Source organism: Musa acuminata, chromosome BXJ2-5, assembly GCF_036884655.1.
Source record: "Musa acuminata AAA Group cultivar baxijiao chromosome BXJ2-5, Cavendish_Baxijiao_AAA, whole genome shotgun sequence".
Lineage (NCBI taxonomy): Eukaryota > Viridiplantae > Streptophyta > Magnoliopsida > Zingiberales > Musaceae > Musa > Musa acuminata.
The window spans coordinates 4,811,904-4,835,970 of NC_088342.1; the positions used below are offsets into that span (position 1 = coordinate 4,811,904).

A 24,067-nucleotide genomic window follows, 5' to 3' on the forward strand; every position below is an offset into this window, starting at 1 on the left:
TAGCTCAAAGAGAGAGAGAGAGAGAGAGAGAGAGAGAGAGACTTTGAGGGGACATTAGCCCACCAAGAAGTTGGACTAGTGTCTAATGAGTATCTTCAAGAACTGGGAGCCAATTGATGAGGCTGTGAATCTCCTGATCAAGAACTGAAAATAACTTGAACTGATGTGCAAATTAAATACACAGTCACTGGCTACAAGTCATGAGGCAAACTAGAGAAGACTTGAAAGGTTCCAGGAAGATGCATGGCTCATGCAAGCAGCACATGCTCTCCTGCAACTAATCCGCCGAGCTTGTTTGCCAAACAAGAAAGATCTGCTGCCCCTTTTGCGATTCTCGAATTGTTTCTTGGCCATGATAGCCATGGCCTCACAAGTGCATGTCAAAAATGCTGAGGGAGAAGACTCCCACCTGCAACCCCACACCGAAAGAGAAAGGAAACGAACCAACACTGCAAACACATGCACGGCACCCCCACAAGTCCCTTCACGCCTTGTCTTGCCTTCTCGTCGGGGCCTTCTCCTCCCTGGTGCGCCGTCGCAATCTTAGCCGCGCCTAACGAGCGAGGCAAGAAGCCGACGAGAGCACATGAGACATAGCTGTCGTAGCAGTACCAGCCTTGAACAAGGGGGTTGCACCGGCAACGACTTCCATTTTGCTGTGTTTCACTGTGCTTGTTGCTTTCTTTGTCGAGCTCGTCGATGTGGAGCAGAACTTTGATTTCGCTGATGACACAGTAAGTAAGAAACGCTATTATTGTGGAATGCCTCGTGGTTAAAGACTTGGTAACTATAAATTCTAGTGAAATCTATCGGTTGAGCCTTCTAATAACATATATTTTTCTCAACTATATAAGGAAATCTTTCTATTCTGTTGAGGAAAATTCTCACTCATATAGATAGGAGAGAGACATATTAATACATTCAAGTTTTTTCAATAAAACATTTTCAATAATTCTTTTTTATCTTCTATTTTATTCAACAAATACATCAGAGCACGCATCATGAAAAGCTAAAACTATTGTTCCTTCACATTGCAGCATCTATTACCAAATCTAAAAGAGATATGTGATGCCAAATGTTATCACGATTCCTGAGCACATCTAATCAGTAAAGCTGCTTTCAAGATTCTTCCTTAATGAAGTCTGTAGAAGGAGCAAAAGGATCTAATTATGCAATCAAAATTGGTTCTCCAATAATATTTTTCCTACTTATCGCAGATTATGGAGAGTTACTTCAGGTTGCTTACACTAATCCATCGAGGATGTGACTGTGTCCACGATCTAGAATGACCAGCTGCTGTTATTGCTGATGGGCCACCTAAATGTCAAAGGCTTCCAAAGAGTTCTTTGTTGAAAGGCCACATATCCTCTCTTCGTCGTGGAGTTGCGAGATGATTGATCTGCAACAAATAGATCATTTAATACTTATAGAGAGATCCTAATAAATATTTCCATAAACTCTCTGCTTGACTTTATAAATCCATCCTCTTTCAGGCTTGGTCTCATGAGACATAAGACCGACAAGCCAAAGAATTTGCTTGTTCACAATAGTAATAGAAAGAAGCATGAACAAGCACTATAAAGGAAAGGAGAGTAAACAATGTGCCTCAAAATAAAAGCATCTCCTTTCTCTACAGAGAAAATGCAATAAGGTACAAACAATATAAACACAGGATGATGCAGACAAGGATATTACTACTTTGCATAAGAATTAAGCTAACCAGTGGCTTGAAGAAAGCTTCACACCTTTTGGAGGGTCCTTGAATTGTTGCTCAGTATCTTCCCTGCGTCTTCATTCTCTTTTCAATAGACTAGATTATTCGTATTACAACATCAATTATTATAAACTGCTACTTGCCTAATAAGATCTAATCACACAAGACATGACCACAGGTGGTTTGGTACGGCGTCACTCCTCATCTCAGCTCTTGAGTCTCATATCCCAGTCGTACAGAGATGGCAAGATCTACCATCACCACAATTGAGACATAGCCCTGTAGAAGATGAAATTTCTATAATTTGATTTTCAAAAGAAGCACCTTTTTTTCTTATCCATTGTTAATATTAGAATGAGATATCACCGCAAACGGATGGACAATCCGACCAAAGGAAGAAAACCGTAGGTGATCTTGGGAAACCAAATAACTGGCTTTACAAGAAGAGGCTTTCTTCACAAAACTATTGATCGCAAGCTGGTGGTTCATGCATTAGATTACCTAAAAGAAACTAATTCATTGATCAATCTCTCCTTCTCTAAGGTTGGAGCTGAAATTAAATGGCTGCATCACAAATCACGAATGTCAAATTGCATCGAAATCCTTTATTAACAAGAACAAGCATCCCTCGAACTTCCCAAACAATCACCGAGTATCCAGGGAATTCTTACAGCAAATGAAGAGGATTGCGGAGAAATTAGAGTGAGGATTGCAAATTTAGGGTAATTTACTAGAAGATGAATCCCTAAACCAAAATCAAATAGAAACAATTTCTCCAATTCACAACAGCAAGAAATTTCGATTTGAAGCAAAATCCAAATCAACCCTAGAAAACTGGCTATGAGCAAACGAAAATCCTTAAAGAAAAAAACACAGATCTTGTGCAGGTTAGAGAAAAAGCATTCCCTCTACCTTGAAGAAAAGGAAAGGAATCGATGGAATTAACGCTCATACCTCTTGCCACCCAAGATGTTTGGGAGAATTGGAGCTCGAGATTGGCCGATAGAAATTAGAGAGGAAGGACCCTAAAGCAGCGGAATCACATCGGAGAAAACTCTCGAGCAATGGTGTCGCGGTCTCGCTACGAATTGCCAAGGGAGGGAAGGGGACGTGCGGTCCAGATTCAAATACCACCACCTTTTATAGACATAACGGATAGTTACGATGTTTGGATGTGATCGGGTATGGTTTGATGAGCGTGGTCCTTCGAATAACGGCATTAGCGAATCGAATCCACCTAAAATCCAAATCCGATAATATTGTGAACTAATCCACCTATTCCATACAGATGTGAAGATTATGATCACAAAAAATATCTAAAATATTCCTCATCAACTCTTCCCGTCTAAATTTTTTGCCAATTTTTCCATTAGTTATAGTATTTTTTTATTTATATTATTTATATTGAGTTTTTGAAAACATGATAAAACTATTAAAAACCACTACAAGTGATATCATATTATGTCTTTTTGATTGCCGTAGATCATTACGTATTATATTTTCAGGCCTAATGATCAAAATATTAGAAATTTATTTGGATCATTTACGGTGTTTTCAAGTAAGTCTTATTGCATCCTTACTATAATGATCAAAATATTATAACTATAACCAACAACATAAAATCATATGTCAACTCTGTAATAAAATTGGATAATGTAAAAGTTTGTTAATCTTAACCTAAGCTTACTTCTACACCCAACTGGCCTTAAGTAAATATCATGATTACACCAACTATCATCTAAGTAATTGGATTGTTGACTCTAGTATTTCTCATTATATTACTTCTGATTTACAAAACTTATCTAAATGACTATAGAGGCAATAAATACATCATCATTGGTGGTGGTAACGAGATCCCTATTACTCATAATGGTTCCATGAACACTTTTACTCATATGTGCACCTCACATTAAAAGAAATCATCTTTATATTTCTCAATTCTATAAATAAAATACTACATTTATTGAGTTCTTTCTTGATTTATTTCTTATAAATGATTTGAACATGAGGGCATCCTTAGTTAAAGGTCAGAATAAGGACAACATCTATGAATAACCGTTAGCTTCACAAATCACCTAACTAATCGCTCTTATCTCAATTGCTGCTCCAACCGATATGTGGCATCGTCGCCTTGGCCATCCATCACCCTCCATTCAATAATAACTATTTTTTTGTTACTCTCTTTCAATTTTCAAATCAAGTAGAATTATAACTCATTATGATACTTGCTTTAGTAATTAAAGTCACATACTACCTTTTGGAATATCTCTCTTATTCTACTTCAAATCATTTGAAATTATTTACGATGTTTAGGGCCCTACCCCAATCACATCATTTGATAATTTTATATTTTATGTAATTTTTGTAGATTACTTTACTAAATATACATAGTTATACTCTCTCAAACATAAATTTGATGTCACCATAGTTTTTACTCATTTTAGAAAAATGATAGATAATTTCTTCTAGTCTACAATTAAAATAGTTTACTCTAATGGAGGATGTGAATACCAAGCTATGACAACTAACCTCTTATCCTTTGGTATATAACATCTCAAATCACCATCATACATGCCTCAACTAGTTGGTTTTACCAAACGAAAGCATCAACATATAGTTGAAACTGATCTCATCTTTTTATAAGCATCCATATTACTAACCTTTTCACCCTAATCCTAAAACACTAGTCACTATTTTAAAAACATATTTTATAAAATCTCAAACCTTTAAAAACTTAGAGTATTTGGTTGTTTATGTTATCCTTAGCTACACCCTTATACCTCATATAAGTTAACACTAAGATCTAAGTTTTATATCTTCATTAGGTACTCTCTTGACTATAATACTTTTTTGTGTTATGATCCTCAAGCTCAAATGTTCTTTATATCACGTCATGTTATTTTTTTTGAGTCCATCTTTCCATTCTAAAACCATGTATCTTCAGTAATGCGAGCCACTATAACAACCATATATGAATAGGTTCATATGAGTACACCTTAATCCCCTCAAACACACTTCTCATCACATCATCCAATAACTCTCCTCTAGACCTACACTCCCTTATCACTCCAGTTCAGCGGCACCTCACCCCCTTTACAACTTCTCGATCTACTTCTCTACTAAATCATCATGTAATGCCTAATGAAGCAACACCCTTAGCACCACAAAAGATATCTTTATCCTCTTCTTGATCAAGTGACAACGAAGTACATTAGCTTGATTAGGTAACTCTCTATTAATTATCATACCTCCAACACAATAAAATAATATCATCGAGCCTAAACATCACATGAGAATATACTTTAGAAATGACATCTTCAAACTATGTCAAATCTTTGACGTTCATGCTACCATAACCTCTCCACTTAAATTTACTGAACCCACAACCATCATCAAAGCTCAAAAATCTCCATAATAACATAAAGTTATATATGAAAAATGTAATGCCCTACTTTATAATGCTACATGGACCCTTGTACCATTTCTTCATACATAAAATATCATCGAATGTAAATAGATCTTTCGAATTAAGTGAAACCCTATTGATTCATTGTCAGATAGAAAGTACATCTAGTGTCTAAAGAGTTTTACCAATGATCAGGTATTGATTTCACAAAAACATTCAATCTAATTATAAAATCGATGATAATCTAATTTATCCTAAGTTTGGCTATCACTCAAAGTTGACGTATCTAGATGTTAACAATGTATTTTTATAAGAGACTTTAATTGAAGATATCTTTATGCAACAACCTCTTAGCTTCATCCACCCTTAATATTCAAGCCATGTTTGTAAATTACGAAAAGCTATTTATGGATTTCGCCAAGCTCCAAGAGCATGGTATATTAAACTTAGTTCGTTTTTGACATTAAATAACTTCAAATCTAATACCTTCTTATTTCTACAATAACAAAAGGAGGGTACTATATATATACTAGTTTATGTGGATGACATTATCATCACGGGTAATAATCCATGAAAATTAAGTAATTTCATAAGTAATTAATAGATCAATTTTTTAACAAAAATCTAAGAACTTAAGCTATTTTCTGGAAGTAAAAGTAACATTCACATTTTTTTTACTTTTTCTTTATCAAAAGAAGTACATTTAAGATTTATTATCAAAGACGAACATATAAAATACGAAAGAAGTTATCACCCTACTCTCTACTACTAAATCACTCAATGACAGCTCTACTACAAATCTCATACAGTACCGACAAGTACTTGGTTCCTTATAATATTTATCTCTCACACATCCAGACATCTCATTTATTGTCAACAAATTATCATAATTTATGTATCGACCCTCCATTAAGCATTGGTCTGTACTAAAATGTATCTTGTGATATCTCAAAAGGACTATTAATTATAGACTTCTTCATAAATACTCATCACTTCATCTCCATGCCTTTGTCAATATTGATTGGGAAGGTAACACTAATGATAGAATGTCTACGTCAGTCTACATTATTTTTTTTAGAATAAATCTAATCAGTTAGAGTTCTAAGAAACAAAATATAGTCACAAGATCTACTACTAAAGCTAAATATCGAGTCATCGCCACCATCACTACAAAACTCAATTAGGTCACTAATCTGCTACATGAACTTGATATTACCTCCCAATCCACTCCTATAATATATTGTGATAATGTCAGTGCCACCTACCTATGCATGACCGATGTTTCACTCACACATGAAACAAATTGTCATCAACTTTCACTTTGTTAGTAATCAAATAGTTAGACATCATTTACATGTCTCTCATGTTTATACTTTAGATCAACTAGCAAACCCCCTCATAAAATCCCTCGCTCGTAGGATATTTCAATTAATCATTCTAAGATTGACATCCTTAATAGAAGCTCACTTTTTGATAGAAGATCATAACAAAAGTAGATATGGAATAACATCTGATAAAAGATCATAATAAAAATATATATGGAATGATATCTTTGTATTCCTTTCTTCCTCAATCAATCTATGATTTGAGGATCAATAAGTGATTGATTTGATTGAGTAATTTGAGTGCATGATTAAAGAAAATTCCTTCCTCAAAACATGTATAAATACACAACACCTCAATGATTTGAGGATCAATAAATGATTAATTTGATTTGAGTAATTTGAATACATGATTAAGAAAAAAAAAATTTCTCAAAATATGTATAAATATACAACACCTCAACGATTTGAGGATCTGATTGATTTGATTGAGTAAGTTGAGTATGATTAATAAAAAAAATTTTCTCAAAACATGTATTAATAAAATCACTCCTATTATCAACAGATTCTTTTATTATATAGTAACAAGTCAAATTCTGAATCCTCATATATCAAATAATTTCTAGCATATCTTGATTCTTCTTAGCTTATTTATAATATTTTTAAATAGGTTAAAATACCATAACAAATAAGGAAAAATGCAGTCAACTTTGTTAGGACGGCTCGAATATTTTTTGAATTAGAAATACTATTTGAATAAAAAAATTAAAAAAAATATGTTATTTAAAAAACTCAAAATGAGAATATTTTCTAACGAAATCGCCCGTTTGCTAGTGCTGGTAAAGCAACTCAATCATCCCAAAGTTTAGTTTCCTGAGCAACTCAGCCAGCAGGAATAAGGCTCGAACATCTTGAACCCCAAGTTAACGACGTAGTACATTGCCTTTCTATCCCTTTTCAATGATGCAAATTCTTTATCATCGTCGGAAAGGGATCACTTCTTTTGTCGTACCAAAAAGATATGTACCTCCTCTTCTCCTTTGCATTTCTATCTTGTCGTATCTGCCACTTTGCATTTCTTTCTATCTATCAGGATCCACAACTAATCTAGTTTTCCTTTGTTATTACCTAAATATGTGATGATTATTAGTTTATCAAGAGATGGGAAAAAGACTGATCTGCAAGCAAGGAAGGAAGGATGAAACTCTCATTGGTTTTTGCGTTTGAATGCTTCTTCTCGCACTCGAAAACTTACTGGAACGCCTGATGATAAATCAAAGCCTTTGATTACAAAAGCGGATTCCTCAACTACAGCGATAGATATCTGGGAATATCGTGGGCGGAATGGGCTTCCTGCGTCCCGTACGCTCTTTATCTGCAGTGAACCCTCTATAGAATGGCTTCTCATCAATCAGTTGAGCCATTCATCGATCTCAGCCTTGTTGAATGCGAAGAAGCTTGTGCTCCTTCCTGGTTGCTTCGAGTGTCTTGCAAAATGTCGAGGGACCCTCTGACTCTGGGTCAGGTCATAGGCGATGTATTGGACCCCTTCTCCAGATCGGTATCGCTCGGCGTCCTGTACAAGAATAAGCTGGTCATCAATGGCAGCGACTTCAAACCATCCGCCGTGGTCGATAAGCCGAAAGTCGAAGTTGGAGGAGATGACCTGCGGACGTTCTACACTCTTGTCAGTGCTTTTTCCTTTCTGCATTCAGCATCCTCTCGCTTGCTTCTTACCGTTGGTATTTTGTTTGGCAGGTGATGGTGGATCCAGATGCGCCAAACCCCAGCAATCCGACGCTGAAGGAGTACCTGCACTGGTAAGAGATGTTCTGCTGCTGCATTCAGAATGAGAAAGAGAGACTTTTGTGGATTGGATGGTGTTGATAGATCTGGAACTGATGGTTTTGCAGGCTAGTGACGGACATCCCTGCCACCACCAACGCATGTTTCGGTGAGTACGTAGGTTTTCTGCAACTTGGGGAAAAGTCGAAGATACTTTCTTTCAACTTGGGTTTGACTTCCACATAGGCATCTCTAGAATTTCTCGTCCATGGGCGAGGCTTATATGTTATGTGGTGTGCATGAAAAAGCTGCTGCTGATGATGATGGGGTTCCGCGCGCACAGGTCGAGAGTTGGTCTGCTACGAGAGCCCGCGGCCGACGGCAGGGATTCACCGCATGGTCTTCGTGCTGCTCCGCCAGATGGGGAGGGGGACGGTGTTCGCGCCGCAGATGCGCCACAACTTCAGCACGAGAAGGTTCGCGGAGCAGTACTACCTGGCGCCTGTCGCCGCCACCTACTTTAATTGCCAGAGGGAGGCCGGCACCGGCGGCAGAAGGTTTCGGGGAGACGACTGATGCTGAGAGGAGATATACTATGACCACTTCAGCTATAGTTAGTACTTGAATCCGTAAATAAATGCATGCCACAAGCATGCCTGAATCCACAAAGAAAAAACTATGCTGTCAGGTTCGTTCATACTGATGATGTCAACGCATACGATACAGCCATGTAATCATTAATAACTTAATATCCAACTACATAATAGATTTTGAAACTCCACACTGTGTGCTTGATATTTACAATGCACAATTGCCATACGAGGATTAATGAATGATGTTTCATATGTACACATTCAAGTGTCACTTTCTGTCCACAAAGTCAAAGAATAAATGCATCGATGCAAGAGCAAGAACGAGGCCCTCAACTGGAAGCACGAGTTGCATGATGCAGACTTAATTTGGATGTCTTCCAGCTGAAAGAGTGATTATCAACTGGATGCATGAGTTGCACCATACTATGTTATGCTACCTTTTGAGCTTGAGAAATAGATCCGAAAGAGCATTATAGAGAACAGCTGCTGCTGGTGGCCTTGGCAATGACCCGAGGAGTATGTCCGATGCCTTGAGCGGAGCACCATAAAATCGGGAGTTTTCTGAAGTGCGAGCGATTACTATGTTACCATTGAGTGCACAACCTACAAACGCACCTGCAGTAGATGTCACAGACAGAACAAAATCAATCCAAATCACTGGATGGCAAGATGATTAACAAATACCAAGTAGGATAATTCTAGTTAGAAATGGAAATAACTTTTTCTTTTCAGAACATAATTTTTTCCTTCTGATTTCCTACATCTGGTTAAGGGCATCGAGTTAAATGGAAGGAACATCAACCTAGGAGTTTGCTAATTTCAAGACTGCTATAACCATGCAAGGATGGAGAAGCAAATGAACAGACAAACATCATTTCTCAAAGAAGTATTGCATTCAACCAGAAATAGTCAATCTCTGGTTGATCTGGAATCTCTAAAGAGAAGAGATTTGCAAAATATACCCTAGTAATCCTACATTGGGCAAGATGTAAATGTTGTGATGGTATGCAAGTAACTAAACACCCAAAGAGCATTTTTTGAGTTATTTTTTAGGAGCATGACCCATATTATTTTCAGATTCGGGATATGACATGTGGTATCATAGTAGCCACTTGTGATGTGTGAGCCATATTGAGACTTACTATGCATGCTGGTGAATCTCTGATTAAACAGAGTTCAGCATCATAGACGATGATAGTGACATGATAAGCTATAGCACTTCTGAATTGAATACCTATGGGAGATATTAGTGATTGATGTGATCTGTAGTTGATGCGTGCGAATTTAATGAGTGAATTTGATATTTAGATGGGAAATATTGTAATGCATTGGTTTGTCCTTGTCAAAATATTATGTGTAACCAACATAATAATCAAAGATATGTTCATATAGAGAGACCCACATTCTCAAAACACCATCCTGTCCTATTAATAGATTTGAACATAAGCTGTTTAGGAGGATAGTTCGGTGAAGCAAAATTCTAAATTGGCTCAGACCTAAATCAGGCAATTAGCATGCATCAACTATACTGTCTTACCTCAAAAAGCAAGTGGGTGTTTGCACGAAACATACCTTTACTACAGCTATAGGTATAACAAGCAGCATAACCACCATCACCTCCACGTATATCAGCCTCAGCAGCCCGTCCAACAATGCCAGCAGCTGCACTCAATCCTGCACCAACTGATAAATGTGCATTTCCGCTAAAAGTCCTGATAGCAGCTTTGTTCCTCAGGACAATTATGAAATCAGTTAGCTCACCTCCAGCCTGGGGAAAAATAATGAAATAATCATTTCACACATGCATCTCATGATCTAGAGAACTTTTTTTCTAATTTGATAATATTTAGAAATAAGGACACATGTAAGGAAAGGAATAAACTTTACCTGCGCCCCCCATGCCAAACCAAATGAAGAGATGGCAGAAGGTGGAGACCAGGAACCATCCTCTCTACGAGCAACAACAAGACCAGTCCCAACTTTATAAGTAACCATTAATCCAACATTTACAACAGTCAGTATAGCAAGGCCTTGCGCTTGTTTTAGAATAGCATCAGGGATGGACTTCTCAGGTCTCAGTGAACCCACCTGGCAGTACATTACAGTGAGATCTGACTTTCTATCAAAGAGATTGGTTATTATTTTCCAAAAAATGCATATACTACGTAATCTTAAATAACTATAACAAAAGCATAAAACCTTAGCTATTGTGGTGGAAGTTCATGTGTAATATGTAATTTTAAGTAGATATCCCAAAAGTACAAAACCTGATTCCCAAAAACATTAGAACTCTAGAAGCAGACGAAGACGTGCTATCCAAAGTTAATCCACAGGTTAAGAAAATAAGGAATTACTTGGTAAATTAGCAAATCATACAAAGTGAAGCACAACATTGTAATGTGATAACCCCCAAAAGAAATCACCTCTAGCATTAAACCAATAGCAGCTAGCTCTTTCCACCAAAAAGATAAGTTGAAAAAATCCTCTCTCTAAAGCCAAACTGATAAACCAAGGCACACAGATAAGAAACAAGAAAGTTCAGTTGTTAATGGTTGTCATTAAACTGCACTCTATTCAGAACCTGATCAGTTGCATTATTTCTCTCTCCTTCCAAGCTCATTCCAGATGAATTACTAGATTCTTGTAAGGTCGCTATCAAACCAAAACATGCAAACTAGACAAGACAGTACTTGGCATATAAGGAATCCTATAAGGTAAATCATGGTCTGTACCATTATGAGATGATTCAGCAATACATCAAAATGTTTTGTGCAAAAGTAACCAGACTTGGATGCAATGCCATTAGTAAATAAGATATACCTTACTGTAACTACGAACTATATTTGCTGCCTTGTAAATTTCATATTCCATAGTTCGACCCCATGGAAAATTCAACCATGACCGCAAGGTGCTGAGATCTGTCAAATCTTGGGTCAGAAGCTGTGAAGCATTACTAACTTGATCCATTAAGTAATGCTGAACAGACTTGAGTCGGACATAACAAACATCACAAACCCGCTGTGGATCTGCAATTCTGAATTTTGGAGGCATCAAGCTTCTTCCTGTAGAGCAATCACCACAAAATATGCCACCACAAAACCGACAATGATGTCTAAAACACATAAAAGGATGAAACCGCACGTTGCACAGCATGCAAGAAGCTGCAGCACTGTCAGGCAACCACTTTGGTGGATCTGTTTCAAGAATCTCCATGCTATGCCCATAGTTGGTCTCTGCAAGAGAATTCGCCATCTCTTTCCAAGTTTCTTCTAGGAGTTCTATTGATATCCAAGACATCCCACAACTCTTTAGATCACTTGATGCAAGGCCACTTAATTTGTGTCGGACCACAAGAAGCATCTCAGAAACCACATCCCACATGGTCATCTCCTTATCTACTCCAAGAGATTGATCCCAACTGAATTCTCCCTCAGGAAAGTACCCACCATTACAACCAAAGCCCCTGCTCCATTCGTCATGATCACTTTCTGACATCGGAGGTACAGACACAGGTATCCAAATGCCAGTTTCTTCATAAAGTGGAGAATCATAATAGAAATATTTGCGTGATTTCCTTTTGGCAGGAACTTGAGGACAGACAATTCCAGGATTAGGAGCCTGAATCAATTCTGAAGAGCAGCAATTTCCATTCTTGGATGAAGAGCTAGTACTGTAGCTGTCCTCCATTTCATCAGATACCTAACAAAAAAACAGTAATTTCAAGTTTATAGCCAAAACTATCAGCAAACAACCTTCTGTAAAAATTCAAGTTACTCAGGATCTAATCCTGATATAATAAAGATGCAAGATGCAATGCATACTAAAATCAATACTACAGATAGAATAAAAACTCAAGTCCCTTTGAGCATCTTTTGTGAATTCATAGACTTGATACCCCTTGCATATGTAGCTAGTTCTTTTTTCAATGAAAATTTATTGCCAGAACAATGTTTTAGTGTCTAAATTTTTGACGAACTAGTTTTCAAAATTCAACCCATGATATGTGGGTCTCATAAATTCAATGTCATGTACCAATTTTACAGAATACCTATCACATTAACTTTATTGATCCTGCACCACTGATCTAAACTTTTTAAGCCCAAGCGAATGATAGACTCACCTATCTCTTATAAGCTCATTCAAGCCTTCTCTCACTTCCAATGTGAGCCTCCACTTTTAAAAAATCCATTATATACAAATATAGCATTCCAGCTATTCTGCTAACTTAATTATCATCATGTTATCTTGAAACGATCTAGAATTTAATTTGTGGTTAATAACAACATGTTGATCCAATATCACACATATAACCAACTTTACATACCATAAGTGAGTCACATATCTACAACTAAGAGTATAGTAGTATATGAATCATCAAAGATCACAAGCAAACCAATAAAAACTCATGCAGCATGAAGTCATGCACTAATATTTATAAATATTGTAAATCATGCATATCCATCTCACTAAGCATTGACACCCGACTAAAGGAGGATAATCATATAACACTCCCAGCAGCTAATGGAGTATGACTACCACATTCTCTTATTCAATATAGTTAATAGAAACAAATGATGCATTCACACAGTCATCAGCAACATATTGAGATAAAATAGGGCAATCTCAATAACATATAAAGAGACTTAACTTCACGGAATGGATTTTTTATTTTTTCAAGTTCCAACAAAGAATAAGGAAAACTCATATCACGCTGCCAATAACAAATGGAACGATATTCCTCATCTGCCAAATGGGAACACATTCCTCTAAGAGCGCATAGAAAAATTACCTAGCCTGAGTAATTCATAGTACTAGATGGTCCATCAACCCCTAGTACTGTTCTATCTGCCTTTGCAAGGAACAATATAATCTTATGCATCATCAATCTCATCAGTCAAACAAGTAATTCATATCCAACTATCATAGTGAATTATACTCAGTGAAAGATACATGAGACTAAATTCAATGAGTGCTACTTAATCCATGATGGGCCCATGGCTCATGATGGGCTTATGCTAGTCTGGCTTAAACTACGGCTGGGCTAGTATTCAGCACAATCCAACACTTCAAAATGGATACAAGTTTCAAGCTATGTGCAAGGTTGAACCTTGCAGGCTCACAAGCAACAAGCAAACCTGCGAGTGAGGCTACAATAGTCTGTGGGTCTAGTCTCCTACAGACTAGGCTAACAAACCTGTAGCTTCTAGAGGTGGTCATTGTGTCGTTGTTGGGCCATAGGGCATACTACGAGCTTGTCTTAGGTCGGCCTCCTTATGGTTGACTCATGCAGGTTTTATTTCTTTTTCTTTTTAATACTAAGGTTTCCATGATCTAATCTCTTATCTTGATAACGTACAAGCAGTAAAAAGAACAATAAAAAAAATTCGCTTGGACAATCTTGAATCTCAATTGACTTCGTGGGCATACCATAAAAGCAGCTCCTCAACGTTCAACACTTTTACTTATTTAATGTAAAAACCAATCCCTTCATTATCACAATGACACAATCCAATATGAGAAACGGCGATTAGAACAAGGTATATCAATAGGAGAAAATCAAAGAACAGAATATCGAAAGGGATCTCTACTTTCTTCGTGATGTTGCATTGTCCTCTCTTTCTTCGTTGCTTGATATTCCTCTTCCCTGCAGTGGATCTTGCTCCTCGATGACTTGAAAGGAGCTTCAAGGGGGATTTAACATACAAAAATCTTACCTCTCCCCAAAAGGCATAGTCTTAATTTACTCCACAATAAATTAATCAATAATCACATTCTATCTTTAACCAACATCCTTGCTTTGTTTAACCTAAATTAAATTGGAAACCATATAAACCATGATTAATAATTATAACCAAATCAATTATAATTTCTAATCTAGTTTTGGTAAGTATTCAAGTCTAACATTACCTACCCTTTAGGAAATTTGGTCCTCAAAATTTGAATTTCATATCTAGTCTTACCAAATAATTGGATTTAATATCTCCTCCCCCTTTAGTAAAGGGGTCCTCCAAATTTGGACATCTGCATTGTGACGATATGACTTAGTGTGATAATTAATTTTATTGAGCCTGAGCCACTAACTCAAAATATTTAAATCTAAGTTGATAATAATATATCAATATAGCATAAGTTCATTCTCTCCCTTTTCGTGTGGGGCTAAACCGGGATGTCACTATATATATATATAGTGACATACAGCTGATTCGATGCGCCATAGCAAAGTCTTGTTCTAGATTTGAATACTTACCCAGATAAGAGTAAAGCAGCTAATAGAATTCCAGAAAGGCAACTGGAATTTTGCGTACTCTGCCTGATATAGTTACCTAAATAGTTTATAACAATTCACTCCCTAAACTTAGCAAGGTACTGACAATTTGTTGAGCTTCAACTTTTGAAGCAACTAATAGATTGATAAAAGGGCGCAAAAAACTGAAATTGGGAAGCATTTGCCCTAAATAAATTGTGCTGAGCGAAGAAGTACAAATGCTAGTACGTTCTACTGAGGCAAAATAAAAGAGAACCATCACAGACAAGAAAAAAACCACAAGAAGTAGAGCAAAAGAAAAATAACACATAATCGAATAAAAGGCATGATCTTTATGTAAATAGCAGATAAATCCCCCTCCCCCCGCAAAAAAAAACCCTAAAAAATCTTTCGCTAACCCGCCGTAACTAAGACCCAGAACTGGAAGACAAATACGCATCCAACGAAAGACATCACCTCTGGGGACGAATGAAAGACTCTGGCATCCGAAACCCTAGAATCAACCGCCGCCACGGACCTAATAACCGCGTCGGGCCGGTGGGGCTCCGGCTCCTCGGGTTCGATTGCAGGGAAGAGCTTGTCGCTCACAGCCATCAAGATACGATTGGGCGATCGAGGGTCACCAGGAATCGGCCATGAATGGAGGAACTGCGAGAGACGAGCACGGAATTCGACGGCGATTTGGGGATCAGAGACGGAGGAGACGTAAGGACCACCTGAAGAGGAAATCGGAAATCCGAGACCACCCGAAGGGGATACTTTGCTGTGCTGAGCCGACTCGCCACAGGCCTTATAATTGATGGGTCAAAAATTGGACCTGCATGAAGCCAACAAATTTCGGGCCCAATAACACAAATACGTCCAATTTGAGGCCTTGTTTTATTTTTGTAATAATAAATAAATAAATATTTTTATTTTTATATTGCTTTTTAGGCAAGATAAAAACCATAGAGGATGATCCTGTTATATCATGTGATTTTATTTAATTAGATAGGATATATTATATATTATTAGATTCTTATTATGATTATTGGCCAATATAAAAAAAAATTAATTATGGTAAGATTATTTAGGATATGATCTTGATAGCCCTAATTATCTTTTTCTAGACTCTATGCTATCATCTATTTGTAAGTAGAAACTTTCAAAGATCAAATTAAGAAAATCTTTTCTCTCGTAGATTCTTATTCAATCAATTATAATGATCATAAAAATAAATAGAAAAGAGAAGAAAAGTCTAATTTATTTTCTATGCAGAATCATGACACAAGCAAATGCGTTGCTTCACGATATCTAAAGTACTCTATTGATTATCGTATTCAAAATATATGCACCTTCTATTTTAAATATATAATACATAAGACTTATAGCATCCGAGGCAAAATGATAACGACGAAAATACATTAGTAATGGATAATTATGCCCATGAAAGTTATATGCATCGCACAATCCATGCACCGTTACAATTAAGAAGAAAAAATAAAGTTTTTTCACACATTAAAAGATTATTTTTTCATTCTAACCGATATCCACTTGATAGTTTTCTCCTTTAAAAATTATATTTTTTGAATATATGCCCTAATAAAATTATAGGTTTATCCTTCAAAAATCAAATATTTTCATCGTATATCCTATCAAAATTAATTTTGAAAAATAACCGGCAACAAATACGATTTTAACCCGACTTGGGCTTTATTCATTTAGGCTTCTAGAACTTGATTGAGTTAGACTCAAATTTTGATCGAATTTTGATTTTTAACTTTGGCCAATTTTGTCTTTGACCTGATCTGAATTTTCATTGCAGTTTGATTGGATTATAATTGTAACTTAATTTAGACTTAATTTGGTCAGAATTTAAGTTTTTGACTAATTTTAACCTCGATCAACGTTCATTTGATTGAATCCTAAGTTTAATCAATTTTGACCTTAGTCAACTCCAATTATAACTAGTCTAAGTTGAACTGATATTTGACCCAAATTTATAAGCTCTTAGTCTAATTTTGGGTATGTCTAATTAAATAAGATTGATTAATTGAATTTATAATTTATACTAAATTAAAAAATATAAATTGTGAAAATTTTTAATAATTTTCTCATATGATATATTGATAATTTTTTTACTTATGATAATTAAATTTTAATTATTGTTCTTATATGTTTGTATAGTTATTCACATGTATATATTTAAAATTATAAAATAATATTTATTTTCATATAAAGGTATGATTTATGTTTATAATGATTACAGTTATCATGTGAGTTTTTTTTTTTATGTTGATTAATATTTAATTATTATTATTATTATTATTATTATATTTAATATTAAATTATTTTATATAAATAAAATTAAAAATTTTGGTGAATATTATTTATAATTTATGTCTTTAAGTTTTACCAGACTAGTAGTTGCCAAAGTGGTCTAAGATAATAAGTTTATGAGATATCAATTGTAATAATATTTTTATTATTTATAAATTTATTTTAAATTATATTTTAAATTATATTAAAAAATTAGTCTTATAGCTATCAAAGTTACTTAGATTAATAAATTTATAAAATTACATCAAAGAATTAGTCTTAAATGATATTAAAAATTAATATTCAATACTTGTAATTGAGAGATTTAGATAATTCGAAAGGAGAATATGTTTCGAATAATTATATGGTAAAATGATATAATTTTATATATTTTTATAGCTTAGGGTTGTATATCCAAATATAATAAAGCTATTTCATAATGATGGCATCAATCTTTCATAATAGTAAAATCTTATATAAATACTAGATAGGTTAATATTTTACCCAAATGTTAAATAAAGATGATATCAATAGTTCAATATTTACTAAAAAAACATAAAGTATTAATATTATATTATTATGTTATAAAAGTATTAATAATATATAAATTTTATTATAGAGTATAACTAACACATTAGAATATGAAAGAATTGATTTAAAATTATTGATAAATCACTAACTAAGTACTTTAACGAAAAAACTAACAATAGCTTAGTATTATAATATCCAAGAATTCTATGATAAATCTTGGTTATGATTAGATATAAATATATTAGGTATAATTCATTATAAAATCGTAAAACTTAAAGATATTAGGTATAAATATAGATAAGTTATCTTAATTTTTTTCTTTTTTAGTTTGACTCATTTATAATTATTATATGAGTCATTTTGAACTAAAAAAACTAATAAAGTTATAATAGATAAAAAAAGTATGGCATTGATAACATACAATCGTTATGACTCGTATTACTAGTCAAACTTAATATAATATTATTATATTTATTAAAATTATTGATATATTTTTAAATTCGTATACGTATAAATATTTTTTAAAATTTTAAAATCCAATTAGATAAAATCAATTTTAAATAAATTTTATATTATTTGTTTTGATTTTAAATCCTTTTAAAACTTATCTGGATCAAATAAAAAAAATATTAGATTATGTAACCCTATTTAATTAGATAAAATATGTTATAAATCTAATTAAATTTTAATTATGATTATCGACTACTTAAAAAATAATTATGATAAAGTTTTTTAAAAGATAATATTGACGAAAGATACTCTTCTAATTATCTTTCTAAAACCCTATACTCTCATCTATATATAAATATGATCTTAACCCTCTAATCTCATCTATATATAAATATGATACTTTATTGATTATCATGTTTAAAATATACACACCTTTCATCTTAAGATATTAATTTCGATCCTAATATTATATTTTTACATACTAATTTTATTTCTAAAGTATCCTTAAAATAGGGCAAGAATTAACAAGAAAAGATAACACCAAAGACAACACACTGATTTATGTTTTGGACTAATTACCAACCCACAAGTTTTGGAAGCATGAAGAGACAGAAAGCATGCCAAGAAAACACCACATCAAACATCAAATGCTCTACCAACCCAAAGCCTTCCCAAAAGTCATCAGAACATGCACTAGTGATGCAGACTGATCCATGATGCCATCACCAACCACTACCAAACTTTTCAATGCTCCATGCAATATTAATTAACATCTAGTCTATCATTACCTTCTCTAATGCATGAGCTCAACAATTACTTGCCCAACATACAAAAGACTATTACAAGCTGCCATGATAATCTATACACGGGTGTTGAGAGATAGCTTTCCTTGTTTCCATCTGATTACTTCCCCTCGTTAAATACCTAAATACTCTCCTTCCATCAGGTGCAGCACATACCAAGCACCTGATGGCCAGCTGACTGCACTCATTGCCATTGATTGTCATCTGAAGTTGATGGTAAGAGGTAGACCTTGCTTTGGATCAGTGTCCACCTTACTCTGAATCCAGGGACAACTGTGAACCCAACCGTGGCCGGCCTGCACTTGGTTGCAACATCCTTGTCCTCCACAATGCTTTCCATGTAGACCTCAGAGAACCGGCTCCCTCGCCGCACCTGAAAAATTGACCGGTTCGACTCTGGTTCTCCGAATGAGAAGAACAAGCAGTGGAGGAGCCACACTCGCCTCGCCATTTCTGCAAATGCAGCAAAGAATGCCGAGTTTGGGAAACTCTGGTCTGAACTCACAATGGCCCTCTGATCAAGATTGCCAAAAAAGGATAATTCCATCTTCCGATGCACCAGAGCCAGATACTTCACCCTGAAAAAATTTGCAATCGCAGAGTGCTGGCTTAGCTTCTGAATATGCTCAACATATCTCAGCTGAGTGAATTCATCAAAGAACTGACGCCAACCCCACATCGACCTATCTTCCATGGCAGCAAGGTTGTAACTTTTATGGTGGAAATCAGAGAACATCTTCTGGCAGACATAGGACTGGAAAGCAAACGTCCAATGAGCAGGCTTGTTACAGTGGAGAACATCAGGTTGGATTGCACCTGCGGCGGCACCAAGGTCCCACCCAGCTGACTCCATTTCCTTCACCATAAGCTTGACAAAGGATTGAATAGATTTGAAGGTGAACCGAAGAACAGAAAGGAAATGGGTGGGATTTAAGCCAGAAGGGTGAAGGCCATCCAAGGCTGAGAGGGATCGACCAGGATGGAGCTTTGACTCCAAAGTTCGGTTATTTTTCTCTGCCTCAAGAAGCTCAAACTGAAGTGAGCAGATCTCCGAATCCTTGAGCTTAAAATCAGCTTTAAGCTTGTTCGTGGTGATCCGGTAGGTCTTGATTAGATTGTGCTGCTCCTCAATCTGGGCAGCAAGTGCTGACTGAGACTCAAATGAGGTGTGAGGGATGATGAAGTCGGTCGTGAAGTAGGAGTGCTTGAGCTCTGAGACACGTTTGAGTTCAGACACAATGGCGAGGTCAGAAGACTGTATTGAGTCAGGATCATACGGTGACTGTGCCATCTGGAGCTGGGCGTAAGCCGCTTTAATGGCAGAGATGCTTGCAAAGAGATTAGCAAGAAGGGACTCCATGGCTTCTATCTCACTTGAGGAGAGATTCTGTGGCTGCTTCTCATGTTCAACCTTGTAGAACTCACTGACACCTTCAGAAAGGATGCTGGAATGTTCACTGAAGTTTTGTGAGAGCTTGAGCTTGGGGATTGAGTAGTCATCTTTTTCAGGGGCAACTCCGGCACCATTGGCAGAGATATCGACAGAACGGTGGAGGTGAAGGATCTTGTTAAAAGTCCGAGCTAGTGTTCCAAACTTTGGTGGTGCTGTCACTCTGGTGGACTCCATTTTTACTGTGTCAAGATTGAGAAAAAGAAACACCAAAATTAGAGAAAAGATGACCAGAGAAGGGGAAGAGAACTTTGATTAGCAGAACATGACGCTCTACTTCAGATGTGGTCTTTTGTGGGTGGTTTCTGTTCTTTGGAGAGAACATGCACATATTTAAAGATGGAGGGAAGAAAGAAAAAGGAAACAGCAAAAATCAAGAGCATTAATTTATGAAAGCAGGAAAAACAATGATATCTTTGAATTAAAGAAAAAAAAGATTTTCAAGCCGTGAGTTGAATATGAGAGAAAAGCTTTTGTTTTGAGACATCAGATTCTTGTTTTTGATGGGAACATCAAGAATGTCCCCATGGTGGGGCAAATCTACAACGTACAACAAAAGAAGAAAAAGCAAAAAAATGAGAGAAAAGCTTTTGTTTATACAGGATTAGGTGGAAGAAGAATCTAGAATAGGGCAGCGGTGAGTTATTGATCAAAGATCAAACTAACCTGTAGGGATTATAATATTTGGAGCACAGATTGCAGAAGTCTTGGAACTTTTTTTCCACTCTGAAGTCTGGTAGCAATGAGCTAATAGCTCAGAAGTTTCTTCCTCTCAATCCGAACTATCGATGATTTCAATATGGTCATTAAGGCCCCATTATATACTTGGGTAAGGTTCATATCATGAAGTAGAAAAAGAATCCCCCCTAATGTGTGGTACGTCAATCTTTCACATTCATCTTTTTCCTTCTTTATATCAGCACTGAAAAAGTTTCGAGCAAGTTGTTAGAATCATTCAGGATAAGTTCATCCATTTGCATCTAAATGAAGATAACAAAAAAGTTTTAGTAATAACCCAATTTAGCAGAGGTATTGTGATGTATCAGCTGCCACTATCAAGGAGATTTTGCAAATTATTGAAATTAACATAACACATAAAAAACTCAAGAATAGAACACCTAAAATACTATATGCCCAAATATGCCTTGAAAAATGAGTCCATTTGGCAAGAAATGAGAGAACTGAGCAAGGTTACATGATGCATGAACTGGCACAAGTGGAAAAAGGGGGGGAAAAATCAATTGTGTGAAAAGTGGGTTTTCTATAACCAAAAGAGAAGGTGGAAAGAAAGTCATCATGCAACCAATGCTTCGTAATCATTCACAAAACATAAAGACAGGAGTAAATCTTAGGTTAGGTCATGTTAGGCTCATTATAGTCTACTCTGGCCCAGCTCAACCAACACAAATAAATTTGAACATACCTACTTGTACTCTTGAAATATTCTCACACTTAAAAAAAGAGATACAATTGCACATAAAACCCTGTTTACATCCTTGATTGCGTCTGATCTCAACAAGGTCTAACATAGACATTTACCTAATCCTCAGACTTATACAACATTTAATTAGATACTATGATAGCAATGAGTGAGTAATCTGTTGACATCCAATGTCTAGAATAGGCTGAACTCTCAAAGAAATGTAATCAGAGTTCTGTCCTCCGACATCTCAATTTCAAGGAATCAACTTGGTGCTACGATTTCAAAGATGCCTCCGTATGAAAACACGGAATAAATATTACCGATTAGGACCCACGCACCGCAGCGCTTCATAGGTAAAACCAGTGTCACGTGCCACGGCGGCAGCACTTCCAGATGCTAAGCTTTTGTCCCATGGAACAAAATGGAGAACTGTTCTCAGAGGTGAGAATAGACACTTCTTCCCAAAAGAGAGGATAACATAACCAAATTTGTACTACCAAACAGAAGCAAACTGCATTGTTTATTAAGACATCACACTTCCACTCACCTTGTCCTGAGTTCACACTGCTTCCTACATCCCTCCTAAACACGTATTTACATGCACAGAAGTAGGTACAAGTCCATAGGAATCCATAGTGCCAATAACTAAAGAAGTCACTGGAGTGTAGCATAGAAATTGAGGATTAAAACATGAAGGTAATACGATTATGACCCACCTAAAGATTCAACATATAGCGGAAAAAGGAAAAAAATCTGATTTTTGGAACATAAAATGCGGGGAAAAGACAAGAAAAAAGAGAAAATTTGAGGGTTTTACCCTGTTCATCGCGGTAAGAGCAAACTTTATCTGGGATTATGAGAAGAATAGGCCGTCAAAAAGGGCCTATTTGAGGCCAAAACATGGAAGAACACCAGGAGAACCTCAGATTGGGGAGGGTCGTGGCAACAACCGAAGACGCCGAAGCCAAGCGTGACCTCAAGTACCACGCCGGCTACTCGATCGACCACGGGCGACGACCTTCATGTCGAAAGCAACCCCAAGATGGAATCTTTGAGACGGCCTCCTCCGTTTTCTTCCTCCTCTCTCCTATTCCGAGCTCGCAGGCGCGGGAAGAGGGACGGGAGAGAGAGAGAGAGAGAGAGAGCGAGAGCGCGCGCAGGGAGGCGTTGAGAGACGGGGCATCAGAAGATAAAGAACTCCCCGGTCGAGCCTGTTGTTCCTGTTACCGGAAATACCCTTACCATGAGAGGAAAGTACCAAATTATCCCTACGTATTTCACCTGTGTCGGTGCTATCTTCCACGTAATTAATCCTTTGTGTTAGGGGTAGACACGGGAATATGGCAGTCTTCCGGACGACATAGTTTATCACAGCTGGATTCGGGTGGGATTTTTGTCTCTCCCCCTCCCTTTATTTTTCCTTTTAATTATTATTTTTCTGGGTGGTATGGGATTTACCGAGGAGGGTGTTTTCCCGTGACGGAAAGAAAGGGAGTGCCACATCTGTGTCAGTTCGTCGTCAGGGGGGTTTGACTCGGTGCTGCGGCATGATTCAGATGGTCCACAAGCTTACAAAATTGACCCCGGGCAGGAAATGAGAAGCATGAACAAAATACACGATGAATTTGGTGAACAGACGAGAAATGTAATTAAGTAAACCATAAAAGCCTGTTGATTGATGACCCACGACTTGAAATGATTTCTTACGTGTGTTTTTGTGTGTATTCGAAGCATCACCCTTTTTGTGTGTATTCGAAGTATCCTTTGGGATGATGATAATTCAAACTTGGTTCAGACATCTTTATCATCAGAGAAGAGAAAGATAGGAGAAAGAAAAAGATGGGAGGACGCACTTCAAACTCTCCACCGTCATCATTACTTTCACTCTTCAGCGATGGCAGCAAAAGCCTCGTTGAAGATTTCAGAATCCATCGATGACTTGGAAGCAAAAGCACTCATCATCTTTTCTACCTTTTTTCTTCTTCGCTTAGTCACTCTCGCTTTGTTAATCCTGTCAATGGGGCATC

At 36.3% G+C, this 24,067-nt stretch overlaps 3 protein-coding genes across 3 annotated transcripts; 1 reads left to right on the forward strand and 2 right to left on the reverse strand.

The window, feature by feature from the left end:
* Positions 1-7,724: 7,724 nt before the first annotated feature.
* Positions 7,725-9,031, forward strand: LOC103984113 (protein FLOWERING LOCUS T). The gene is made up of 4 exons (XM_009401544.2): positions 7,725-8,129; positions 8,201-8,262; positions 8,356-8,396; positions 8,571-9,031. Exons 1-4 carry the CDS (start codon positions 7,839-7,841, stop codon positions 8,801-8,803), a joined length of 627 nt encoding a protein of 208 aa, XP_009399819.2. The 5' UTR covers positions 7,725-7,838; the 3' UTR covers positions 8,804-9,031.
* LOC103984112 (uncharacterized) lies at positions 8,931-15,842 on the reverse strand. The gene is made up of 5 exons (XM_009401543.3): positions 15,542-15,842; positions 11,641-12,519; positions 10,708-10,908; positions 10,393-10,588; positions 8,931-9,435 (listed from the first exon to the last, which is right to left on the reverse strand). Exons 1-5 carry the CDS (start codon positions 15,677-15,679, stop codon positions 9,254-9,256), a joined length of 1,596 nt encoding a protein of 531 aa, XP_009399818.2. The 5' UTR covers positions 15,680-15,842; the 3' UTR covers positions 8,931-9,253.
* Positions 15,843-18,982: 3,140 nt separating this feature from the next.
* LOC103984114 (protein GRAVITROPIC IN THE LIGHT 1) lies at positions 18,983-23,191 on the reverse strand. Its single transcript, XM_009401547.3, has 3 exons — positions 22,858-23,191; positions 21,284-21,539; positions 18,983-20,799 (listed from the first exon to the last, which is right to left on the reverse strand). The coding sequence occupies exon 3, from the start codon at positions 20,792-20,794 to the stop codon at positions 19,352-19,354; it is 1,443 nt and encodes a 480-aa protein (XP_009399822.2). The 5' UTR covers positions 20,795-20,799; positions 21,284-21,539; positions 22,858-23,191; the 3' UTR covers positions 18,983-19,351.
* Positions 23,192-24,067: the final 876 nt, after the last annotated feature.

Coding starts and splice junctions, on each gene's coding strand:
- LOC103984112 (XM_009401543.3), bottom strand. CDS start 15,679: ATGGCTGTGAGCGACAAGCTCTTCCCTGCAATCGAACCCGAGGAGCCG. Junction 12,520..15,541: donor TCTTTCATTCGTCCCCAGAG/GTGATGTCTTTC, acceptor TTTTTTTGTTAG/GTATCTGATGAAATGGAGGA. Junction 9,436..10,392: donor TACCTATAGCTGTAGTAAAG/GTATGTTTCGTG, acceptor CATCTACTGCAG/GTGCGTTTGTAGGTTGTGCA.
- LOC103984114 (XM_009401547.3), bottom strand. CDS start 20,794: ATGGAGTCCACCAGAGTGACAGCACCACCAAAGTTTGGAACACTAGCT.
- LOC103984113 (XM_009401544.2), top strand. CDS start 7,839: ATGGCTTCTCATCAATCAGTTGAGCCATTCATCGATCTCAGCCTTGTT. Junction 8,130..8,200: donor TGCGGACGTTCTACACTCTT/GTCAGTGCTTTT, acceptor TTTGTTTGGCAG/GTGATGGTGGATCCAGATGC. Junction 8,397..8,570: donor CACCACCAACGCATGTTTCG/GTGAGTACGTAG, acceptor CCGCGCGCACAG/GTCGAGAGTTGGTCTGCTAC.